The 12,095-nt window shown below is 46.0% G+C and overlaps 1 protein-coding gene across 1 annotated transcript in view; it reads left to right on the forward strand.

Moving 5' to 3' along the window:
• The first annotated feature begins 10,576 nt into the window (after positions 1 to 10,576).
• The window catches only part of Sp8 (Sp8 transcription factor), a 2,638-nt gene continuing 1,119 nt past the window's right edge, over positions 10,577 to 12,095 (forward strand). Inside the window, exons 1-3 of the mRNA XM_013024012.1 lie at positions 10,577 to 10,597; positions 11,674 to 11,933; positions 11,975 to 12,010. Coding sequence (XP_012879466.1) covers positions 10,577 to 10,597; positions 11,674 to 11,933; positions 11,975 to 12,010 — 317 coding nt within the window. The remainder of the gene's footprint in view (positions 10,598 to 11,673; positions 11,934 to 11,974; positions 12,011 to 12,095) is intronic.

Genomic DNA, 12,095 nt, shown 5'->3' on the forward strand with positions numbered 1-12,095 from the left:
GGGGGGCGGTTCATGAGGAAGAGGAAGGAAAGCGAGAGGAGGTGGCCAGCCGGGAAGAAAGGGAGTGCAAATATTGTGACTGCTGGCTAGGGGAAAAGATCTGAAACGCCGAGGCCCACGGTGCTGGAAAACCCGACGGCTCTTGCCTGGAGCTGTCGCTCTTCCCTTGGACGGCCTCTCTGATCCACGTCGATCCGGTCTTCGTGATCTTGACTGGTGGGGAACGTTACTCACGACTCACATTCGACCCTAGTCTCCACCCCACAGCCCCACCCCGCCCCCGGACAGGATAGTCCTTAAAGCTGACAAGCCTTCCTGAGGATGCTTGCAGTCTGGGAAGCTCGGCGGCTGTCCCCCTGGGGGTGGATGCCCGCGCTAGCCTGAGTAGGGTGCGCCCACCCTACTCCTTCTTGCGCTTTCTGTGGCCATCTTTCGTCCTGGAGTTCTAGGTGGTCATTGCAGGGGAACGAGACAGCTAGATACTGGTAAATCCGTATGGCCAAACACCCTAAGTATAAGTAAAACTGAAAGCGAGGCCCGACAAGTAGCCGCCGGAAAGCGCAGCTAATCTTGGCTCTCCGAGTGGACCCTGCTCTAAAAGTCGCAGCTAGGTGTGAATACATTATTTGATTCTGATGCCCTCGTTTCTCCAATCTAACAGAACTACCAACTGGGGCAGAGCAGGCCTTACAAAGCCAGTTCTAAACCTACAATTTCTCCCACCCATTTTGAAATTTCTGTTCCTAAATCTTGACATGAGGTTAAGTGAAGGAAATTCTGATCCTCGGAGCTTAAGTTTATTGGGGAACATCCAATGTCCATTTTGAAGTTTTGAATACTATATTTTATCTTGCTTTAAGTCATATTTGCTCATGTGAATTAAGATTATGAAATAGGACAAAATACTTTTTTCAATCCTATAATACCAGTCAATAAAATCCACCGTGCAAGTGAGGATTGTTGTTGTTTTTTGGCTTAAAAAAATTGGTTAGTGGGGCACTAGTGATTCATACCTGTAATCCTAGCTACTCAGGAAGCTGAGATCTGAGAATAGTGTTTCAAAGTTTCAAAGCCTGCCAGGGCAGGAAAGTCCGTGAAACTCTTATCTCCAATTAACCACCAGAAAACCGGAAGTGAAGCTGTGGCAAAAAGGGGTAGAGAGCTAGCCTGGAGTAGAGAAAGCTCAGGGATAGTGCCCAGAGATGACTGTTTTTACTTCTTTTCATAAAGCTTAGAAGCCTTCCAGAACACAAGCAAGCAGAAACGCAATTGAAGTAAACTCATTAGTTCTTCTGTGTTCTTATCTATAGAAGCTTCAAATAAATGGACATTGGCCAGAACTAGTGAAAATCATTTTTTGTTTTTGTTTTGGAAGCAACTTTTTCCAGCTTTACTAAGAATATATGGGGGTGAGGTGGGCATAGGTGTAAGTTAGAATACCACAGTATCTTCTACAGAAAAGGTAATGGGCACTCCATTTAAGAGCTGTAAAGGCCAAGTATAGGCGCCAAAGTGTTGGTTTGGATTCTTCAAATGTTTGCTTTCTTCAGTGTTGATCAAAGACCAATGTGTTTGCTTTATAAGCCTCCACAGTTATTTCTTTTACCTTAAGGAATGCCCTGTTTTCTCCCTTTAAAAAATAAAAAGGAAGGATAAAAGAAAGGTCCATTTTATGAAGGCCAAAGGAAAAGGGAAAGAAAGATAACATTTGTATCTTTACAACAAAATAAATTTAAAAAAAAGAAAGATAACATTTGTCTATTGCTGGCTAAGCACTGGCCTTATAAGAGGAGCACGTTGATTCTGTCTCCCCTGATAGGAAACCTGCAATCCTAGATCTTGTTTGGGATGGAAATGAGACAGGCTCTTTAGGTGGGCCAAGGAGTCTGAGATAGAATTTGTCTTTTGAGGTGAAGAATTTTCATGGCCAGTGTTGCTGGTGGGGGTGATGCAATGTTGGAGAGAAAGAAACCACAATTCAGCAAGTTACCTGAACATTTCTTCCTTTTCCAGGATTGGTAAGCAAGAATCAAGATTTTATTTCCTCTTGAAGTGTACCTTGGTGAGTACAGGAATGAGAACTTGCCAAACCTTAAATAAAATGTACAATGATACACTCCTCACCAGATGTGAGAATGTCTACAGGCCTCAAGGCCAAGCCCTCACTTCCAATTCCAGATGAGAAATCCCATCTCTACCCAACATTTTATTCCTAGCACCTTTTACACTGGAAGTGAGGAGCTTTCTGCTACCTAGACTCCTTTTTCTTTAGTCTTAAACTCTGCCCACCCTCCAACCCCTGCCCCCAGTGTGTCTAGCCTCAGATGGAAATATCCACTGAAAGGTGATGTTTCTATCTAAACAAGATGGGGGGACTGACACTATTCACAGAAATTCTTTATTTGTAGCTTGGACTGATGAAATGAATCACTTGGATTCCTTCAGTTTCCATATAGATTTTCTTGTTCACACAAGTCTGTGTTTTCTAAGGAGAAGAAAAATGGATGTCTGCCCTCTACCCCCAGTCAGCCAAAACTGTTGTGATGCCCTGCAAACCTCACAGAAATCAATGGGGAAAGATGTTTAAGTAACAGCCTAGGCCAAAGCTATCTGAGCAAAGGGATGAGCTGGGGGTGGGGAAGGTGTGGTAGGGGAGGGCCACCTTTGGCCCCAGGTGGCTGTGGGGGTGGGGCTGGGACTTCCTCTGACCCCACACCTCCACCCCCGATGTGATGCATCAAGTATAACTCAGGTTCACATAGCACTTGTTCTGTGACCAATACAGAAATCCAGTTTGAATAATACAGAAGCTCTCCTGGCCTATTCAATTTGACACAAACGTGTGATCTATCTGCTTTACCAGGAAAGGAGTTTCAGGACTCCCTTCCCTTCCCTCACTTGATGGCTTTAGAAAGCTGTAGACTTTGGGGCAACAGTGTGTGTGTGTGTGTGTGTGTGTGTGTGTGTGTGTGTGTGTGTGTGTGTGGTGATGTTGGCACACATACTCTGTTTCTAAATACCTTTTGAAGCTGTAGTCTCATTTGTAATTTACAAACCTAGTAAATTTCAAAGAGCTTGGTGGTGTTTTCAGACACCTTAATGTGCTGTCAGCTTTCTCCAAAATTAGGTACAGCTTTATTCGTGATTTCCTTTGCTGAAAAGTGTGTGAACTCACAGTTGGAATCTTTAGATAGACAGAAAAATGCTAAATAAGAGAAAACAGCTAAATATAAAGCATGATTCAGGTAGATTAAAATAAAAACCTAAAGTGAAACACACGCAGCAACCATTCCACTATATTTCTCAGATCCATTTAAGAAAGCAGTTAGCTCTGTGCCAGCACCTGCACAACCTTGCAAGAACTCTTTATACTTCAAAGTAGCCCCTAGTATCCTCCCACTGAAGAAAATAAAAGTCAGCAACCGCCTGTGCCTAAGTTTTGGTTGGGATTCAATATTCTAAGCAAAATATGCTCAACAGATGATAGAAGAGATGAAGCCAGAAAACAACTCCAGCTATTTAAACTGCCAAATGAGACATAAAGCTGCATTGTAAAAATCATCTGCAAAACAGGTTTTCCCATTGAAGTCGCTATGTGTTAATTACTGCAAGCTGGAAGGCTGGAGATCGAACGCCTGGAAGCCGACTTTCACCCCGCATACGTAAACGGAAAAAGTGCTGAACCGCAGCCAGAGGGCTCCTGCTCGGACTCATTGCCATGCATGCCTAGACATTAATATTGTGTTCATGGAGGGCTCGTACAGTACGAGGTGTTATTTCCTTATAAAGAAACACCAGGTCTCGCTTTCCATTCTTCTTACAAAATTATTCGCATTATTTATGCTACATTGAGCGATCTAATTTCTTCGTGATAGTAAGCTAATTGCTCTGGCAGGTAATTAGAAGCGGTTTACAACGCAAAGGGCTTTTGCATTGCCCCTCGGATTATTAAGTTGCGCTGTAAATTATACCATATTTGCTAGGGAAAAATTCTTTTGAGCAAGTTCTTTTCCTGCCATCCGAGATGAGATCGCACCCCCCCTCTCCCTTCCTCCCTCCCTAGCCACCCCCACTGCCACCACACCCCCTGCTTTTCCTGGACTCAGAGTCGAATGATTCTAAAGCACGCGATTTTGTTCGTGTTCACTGGGCCGAAATAACGTGGCCATTATGGCCTGAAATGGGCCAGGTTTGAAGGGAGCTTCCTGCGCTACTGCAATATCCAGCAGGCATGTGGGAAAAGAACGGCTTAAATGGGGGACATCTGTTCAGTGCTGCTCATCTTACACTTACAGCCAGGTCAGGTTAAGAGAATAACCTGTTCACCACCTTTTTTCTTGTTAATAAGACTATTAGAAAGAAGCGAGCACACACACACACAAACAACACTAATTGAACTGCCATAGAGGCAGAGAATCACACACACGCACGCATACACAGGGTTTCAGCTGAGTTGCAGAAGGAACTGTGGGAAAAAAATTAAGCGAGGTCAGGGGAAAGGAATTATTAAAAATTTCACATGACGTAAGATTAAAACTATATTTCCTACATGCATGGATTTATGAAAGGGATTTTTGCCATCTTAAAGAAGGGCCAGTTTTACATCTTCATTTTAATAAACTGACCTGAAAGTAAACTCCAGTAAACATCCCCATCCTAAAGGCTTTAAAGTACACTGAGAACCCACGCTTGGGTCTGTGTTGTCTCTCAGGATCTGATGGAAAGGCATGTGAGAGAACATCCCAGTTTGTCCTTCTGGTGTGGGAGAGTGACTTGTATCCCCTTTCACAAATATCACCCATGTGTAAGCCTTATACAATGATTTGAACACATGTGTGGTTACACCCAGAACCGGGGAGCAGCTCCTAGATTATTTGTAATTAAACACAATTCCCAAAGTAACATTTATCTTCCTGAAACCGCGATTGCAATTGTCAACCGTCTGGTGGAGAGGACAGGGTAATCTGGGAGCATTACCTCCTCTAGTAACAGAACAGAATGAAAAGAAATCAATAGTGCCGAGGAGCAGAATTTAGTAGTTTTTAACTCTGCAGGTTAGCTGTGAGAAAGTAATATATAATATCAGAAGAGAAAACCACGGAAACAAATCTATTCTAGAAAAAAAAATCAGAGACACACTCATCTGAATGTCTAAGCTGCCTTTTCTCACTCCTGTCTTACACACAAAAATAAATACACATACACTTCACCCCCCACCCATTCACTTCAAATGAACAAACTCTCTTTTCCCTCCATATATTTCCTTCATTTACATGAAGGAAAGGAAGGAAGTGAGTGGTGTTGTAGAATTAATTATCAATTTCCTCTATGGGCTGGCAGAGAGATGAATATGAAATATACCATAGAGTACAAGACTGTAGGATCAGCACAAGCCACATTAACATACTATGAATATATGATTGTATATAAAGATAACATACAGGAAAACTCGTTTTGTTTTCTTCCTATAGCCCATCTATGTAGTTGAGATTGCAAATACCTTCATATTCTTTTTCTATCTGTGAATTTGCTTGATAAATGTGCAGGTCTTCCTTATTTTCTCAATCTATGCGGTTTGGATACTTCAGCTAAAAAAAAATCAAAGCTTATACTATTTTAGGTTAGAGGGTGTAAATCTCTTAAACTGTCTCTAACTTTTTGATGTTCTGAAGTGGCAGGGAAGGAAATAAAAGTAAATATTAAGGAGAAACGGAAGAAAAAAGAGTTAAAAAATCTATAAAGAAATATTCTGTTCCCCACTCCTTTTTTTTTTCTTTTTTATTCCCCAAAGGAGTCACCCAAACAGTGCTCTGCATCCCCACGGAGCGACTAGGCAAGTAGATCCAGTCAGAGCTGCTTCGCTGTGGTCAGCAAACACACCCAATTAAGCAGAACCAGGAAAAAGTATGGACTCGGCTGTAAATGTGGCCGGACAGTTTGAAACCGAATAACCTCACTAATAGGGGCTATTGTTCAGCGTGGAAGTTCCCATTTTCCAATCAGGAAAATACAACCTTCTCTGAGCTCTAGCCGCCAGATCCCTTCCCACCTACGGCTCAACAATCTGCCACCAGCGAGGGGGCTTTTATTACCTCCCTTCCCAGGAAATGTTAGGCAACTTCTTTAGCAAAGCCACCTGAGAGCCAGGATGAGCCGCAGCTCGGGAGGCGCCCCTCAGCGATCTACAGGTCTACGCCAGGCCAGGTTTGCTTTCCAACAGAAAAGAAACTTTGACCAGATTACTCCTGAGCAGGAAAGCCCCCAGAATCTGGCTCAGCTCGCTCCTCTCGGCAGCCGCCGGCGGCGCTCGGCTCCCTAGCCGTGGCTTTTCCTGATTTACTTAGCTTGGGCGTTCTCGCGCTAAGTCCCCACACTGAGGCGAGGGCTTGGGGACCATCTTTCCCTCTGGGGACAGACGTCCATTTGCTCGGGACGTACAACTCGTCCCCAGTGCCCTCGTTGGGCCTCGAACATCCGCAGAGTCGCGGCCATCGCTCCGGAAACCGAGATGCTCAGAGCAGGCTTGGACGTTACTTACCCGGCAAGAGGGATGCACTGTAGTTCCTGTACATTTCCCCACATTGCCCACCGCAACCCAACCCCCCGCACCCCGGGCCCCGCTTTTCTTCTGGGTTTTTTTTCTGTTTCTTTAGCATTGTGTGTATTCATCAGACCACACTGAACGTTCAAAACTGTATTTGGTGTAGATGCACTGCCGAACAGTTGAAAGCCTAGATAACTTTGATGTGTTCGACTATAAATTCCTAATTGTATTTAATGGTTACAAATGTCATTATTTACTTGTCGCTGTATCTACACATTTTAATCTAGTAACCAAACAGTAGAGGGGTTTTTCACTCCACCCTCCCCCTAAAAGGAAAAGCAGAGACGGTGGCCTCTAATTTGCTTTTAGAACCCTTTGCTTGCTTGGTTGTGAAAGCCTAAGAGCTCCAGATCTGAACATTGATTAGTCTTCAAACCCTCCTGCAAAAAGACTCGCTTTCTCTGACCCACCTAAGGAGATGATGTATATTGTAGCTGCAAGGTGTTAGAAATACTTGAGCAAGTTGTTCCCAGGATGTAAATTAGGTCCCAAAAGCTGTTGTCCAAATCGAAGAAACAGAGAAATTAATCTGGGAGACTATCCATCATCACCGGTAATAAAGAGAGCGACATGGATGAGACAGATGATATGATTAAGGGGCTGTGGTCGTTTTAATTAACTTTTTGCTGTCCTGTAATGATCAAACTGGTCACCAGACCCGGTCAATAAGCATGTTAATATCAAACAAATAAAACCAGGGATGATTAAAAACCTCCTGCTTTATTAAATTTGAAATTCAAATGAAATTTATGCTGCGGATGCATACAGAATGCTAATAGATTTTTAGCTTTATTGATAGTGGATCACACAGGTTTGCAAGAAACAGCAGAATATACACCTACCCCTCTTTCAGATGGCACAGTAAACTTCCTATGGGGTGGGGGAAACTTTTAATTAATGTTAGGCAGCCTGCACTTTCCACTTCCTATCTTTCTTTTCCTCCCTTTCCAAACATCTATATAACACAATATTTTACTACAGAACAATGATCAATATCATAAAAGGTAACCTGAAGTCCACCCTGAATTGTTGGCTATAGCTACCAGGGGCTACAGTTGTTCCCTCCCGTGGGACAAGACTCCTACAAGATGGGGTTACTTCCCCAAAGTGGATGAAGACAGTTCATTTCAGCTAGAGAAGCAAGATTGTGACTGTTTTCATCTTGGATTAATTATATGATTCCTTTTTGACTCTATGATGAAAACATTTACTACTTGGTGGGGGGGAGGGGGGGCATGGTGGTGGTGGTGGACACACAGACAGAATCATACAGGGGGAAAAGATCTTTTGGCCAGTACTGCTATGAAACAGACACCTTGACTTTGTAATGGGAGTAAATAGAATGTGTGTACACACACATACACACACACACAAACACAATACATTAATGATACTAATGAAGAGTTGAACTTATAAACCCTTCAAAGTCCCTAAATGCTGCAAGCCAACCTTATGCAAATTGAAAAAAAACTAGTATTTTCATAGAATACAAACCAACATTGTGACTCATTGTCATCAGAAGAATGACTTATTATTCTAAAGTGATGATCCAAATTGGGGGGGGGGGGATCTTAGAATTAGGTAGCTCAAAATTGCAGTCACATGATGTTGCTTTTTTAAAATTCCTGACATTTTTGTGGAAACACTGGTTAACACCCCTGTTTACTCTCAGAATCAGCATTTAACTTTTTAATAGTGCTGCCTCTCCTTCCAGAAGATAGTAGGATAAAAAGATAAACCATTCATAGAAAGGAGTCTTCCTTCAAAAGCTTTTTTTCCCCTCCACCTTTGAGGGTGATGGTATTGATTACAATTAAACCCCAAATTTCAACAACTGTATATTAGGTCCTTAAAATGCATATCATTATAGAAGGAGACCAAAGCAATGAAGTTAATTCTCTTTTATTTGTTAAACGTAGTTCCCTCCTTCCCCCACCCCTTCCTCCTTCTGGGCTGGCCTGTCACGCCTTCTCAACACGCTAAAGTCATTCAGAGCAGCATGCTGGGAGAAACACGACATTTATGGTAAGCGTCAGCCTTCAGAGAAAGAAAGCAGTTCATTAATTTACTTCACACTTACTTCAAAGTATGAGAGTGTACCTTACCCCCTTAATCAATAGATATGATGTACAGTCAATATCCCCACATGTTCAAAAGGGTCAGAAATAGAAACTCACACCACAAACATCAAAGTCAAAGTGAAATTTACACGCACGATGAAACCTGACTTTGGAGTTTATTCAGTAAAAGCCAGAAGGACTCTCCCCCCCCCCCATCTGCAGGAGTCTTGACACATCCAGGACAATAATAATAAAATAAGAATGCCTCCCTGGTCAAAACAAACAGCTAGTTGCATTCTAATCACTGCACCTTAAAATTGGACTTGGATATATGATTTTTTTAATATATTGGATAGCTCTAAGGACTCGCGTCCCCCACCCACACTGGTGTTGTGTGTTTTGTGGTTGAAGAAGTTCCCTAGTGGTGCACTTGTCATGGTATTTCTCAAGGCAACTAGCAACACAAATGTTAGGCAAGTGATTAAAATCCACCAAGTCGGAACTCAGTGTAGACATTAGCACAAACCTACTCTTACATCTTTGCTGGACCCTCTATAAATGTAGTCTAAGATTTGTCAAAAGCTCATCTCTATTCTTCCACGACTAGAACACCCAGCTTTCGGTCAAAATCTGACCCCCCCACCCCCTCTCCCTGCCCCAGAAAGAGGCTCGGTGGTTGCTTGTAAAAACTTCTGACGTGTAAAACAACAACAACACAAAACGCTCCTTAATGTCTCATCCAAAGGGGGGGGAGGGGAACCCAACCTTTTCGAACTTAATCCTGTGCAGTGAAATTTGCTCAACCCCACGGGACGAACACACCTCCTCTCCCAGAGTAAGACCCTACACTTCCGAAGCAGAATCCCATCTCAGAAAAAAAAGTAAAAAGGTTACCACATCAAAGTAATAACGCTGGGGCACAAGCGCGCACACAAACAAAAAAGCGCGTCCCTAAAAATGCCCCTCACACTTGCGATCTTTTTATTTGATTGGAGAGACAGGAAAGCAAAGGTAGGTGTTAAGATTTCTTTAACGAAAATGTAGCGGCAGAGTCCATGAAGTTAAGGGAAAAGGAAATCTGCCGATTTGGGGTACGAGGAGCCGGGGCAAGTTGGTGACAGTAGTGGCATAGGAGAATGTTTATTACTCAGCCTTTCTCAACTTCGCAGTCAGTTTCACTCATCAGGTCGCCTCTCGGTCTCTCGCACGTACACCGTGTCGTTCCTACTCCCCACCCCCAGCCTGGAGGCGCGAGCACACCCGGACAGACACGCACGCGCGCGCGCGCGCGCGCGCGCACACACACACACACACACACACACACACTACACAGAGGCATTCGCACATACCCCCACCTCTCCTCATTCCCACTTTTCCCCAGTTTCCCTATTGCCTCCCGAGATGTGCCCGACTCAGTTACGTCCTGGTTCACTCACACCCTTCCTGCTGCATTTTTACTGCTCTGCTCCCTCGTCCCCTGTTTGGTCGCACACGCATTTCCACGGTCACACCAACACCTTCCCGCTTTCGACGCTACCTCTCCCTTTCCCACCCCTCCTCATTTCCGCCTGTGATCTCCGAGGTTTGGTCACACTTGCACAGTTACACTGTTGCACACACACTCGGTAACACACGCAGTCACCCCCGGCCCCCTCCCCTCCTCTCCTCCCTCCCCGCGGCCCCAGCGGCCGGCGACGGCGCCGATGACCTCACGGCGCGCGCGCGGCGCGGCCCGGCGAGGACGCAGATTGGCTGGCCGCGCCTCCGCGGCACTTCAAAGCCAGAGAGGGAGCTACAATTGTGGTGGAATGGGCGGAACTGATCATTGTATTGCACACCTCTAAAAAAAACACAGCCTCTGATTTATCAATATAAAAAAGATCCTCTGAGAGGAGGAGGGCACTTTTGTGTGATGGCAACTTCACTTCTAGGGGTGAGTCTCAGGATTTTTCTCTTGCTGGTTTAATTAGTTTCCTTTTATTGCTGATCGGAGGGGGTTAAAGTCGCCCCGGCCAGGCCACGGGCTATCAGTCTCTCCATTGAGAGCGTCCGTCCCCCCCCCCACCTCTTTTAAATACAAGTGAGTTTGGAGAAAAGAAAGAGGGGGAGAGGGGGGCCGAGTCACGTTTTTCAGCACTGTGAAAGGTTCGAAGGGCATTTAGACCAGCCACCTCGCAGCGCCTGGCCGCTCCCTGCCCTGGGGACCTGAGCCCAGCCCATTTTATAGGCGACGATTTGGGGAGGGGGTGGTGGTGGGTGGTGGTGGTGGTGGCCGTGGTAAAGAGAGCAAGTTTTTCTTCTTGGGCAAACTGCAGATTCTTCCCTTCCCCTTAAAAAAAAAATCCCGCAGTCCGTCTTGTGTCGCAGGTATGTTGAACTCGTTTTGTTTCTATTATTGTAGATGTACTTCCAAAAAAAGAGAAAAGACAGACAGAAAATAAAATATCAAGGAAAGGAGTGGCGAGTGAAACCTCGCAGTTTGACCCCTTTTGGCCTTGAAGAAACAACCCAGAATGTTTTTTTTTCTTTTTCGGGGGAGGGGGGCGCGCGCAGCGGGGCAGGATTTTCAAAGCTCTCTCCGGATTACCGGAGAAGCCTTCTTAAAAGCAATCCAATGGTTTCCCCAGGTTTCTCGGCCAAGGAAACTTCCTTCCCGATCTGGAGTTTTTGCTGGTTTGTTTCAAAGTGTCTGGGGCCTTGTGTGCGCACGAGTGTTGTTTTAGGTGAGATTACTTGTCAAACTCTTCCTTAGCGTGGCGCTTGGCTCCCGAATCAGACGCCGGCCGCCCAACTTGTCCCTTCCTGTAGAGTAGCAAGCAGCCGGGCGCCGGGGCTGTTGGGGGTGTCAGGTGAGTTGGTGGCGGGCGCGCCGCAACGAGAGACGGGGTGCAGTGGGGGCGTCTGGGAGGCGATCGGAGGACTAACGCGCGTTTCTTCCCTCCCTCCCTCCCCCTCCGGCCCTTTGCCCACCTCCCCTCCCCCACCCGTCTCCCTTCCTCCTTGTCGCAGGAAGAACCGAGGTTGGGATCCACTCCTCTGGCCATGCTTGCGGCTACCTGTAACAAGATCGGCAGCCCCAGCCCGTCTCCCTCCTCCCTCTCGGACAGCTCTTCTTCCTTCGGGAAAGGTTTCCATCCTTGGAAACGCTCCTCGTCCTCGTCCTCCGGCAGCTGCAACGTCGTGGGCTCCAGCCTCTCCAGCTTCGGCGTGTCGGGCGCCTCCCGGAACGGCGGCTCGTCCTCGGCGGCGGCCGCGGCGGCGGCGGCGGCGTTCCGGCCACGCCCCCTGCTTTCGCCTGGGCCACACGTAGCCGAGCCGCGCATGCGCTCTGCAGCCGCGCGCCGAGGCCTGCCCGCCCAGGCTGGCTTTGAACCGGGAACCCGACAGCAGCGGCGATCAGAGACCTGCCCCAGCCGCCCAGGAGGCCGAGG

This window comes from Dipodomys ordii, unplaced genomic scaffold (genome assembly GCF_000151885.1).
Source record: "Dipodomys ordii isolate 6190 unplaced genomic scaffold, Dord_2.0 Scaffold72, whole genome shotgun sequence".
Lineage (NCBI taxonomy): Eukaryota > Metazoa > Chordata > Mammalia > Rodentia > Heteromyidae > Dipodomys > Dipodomys ordii.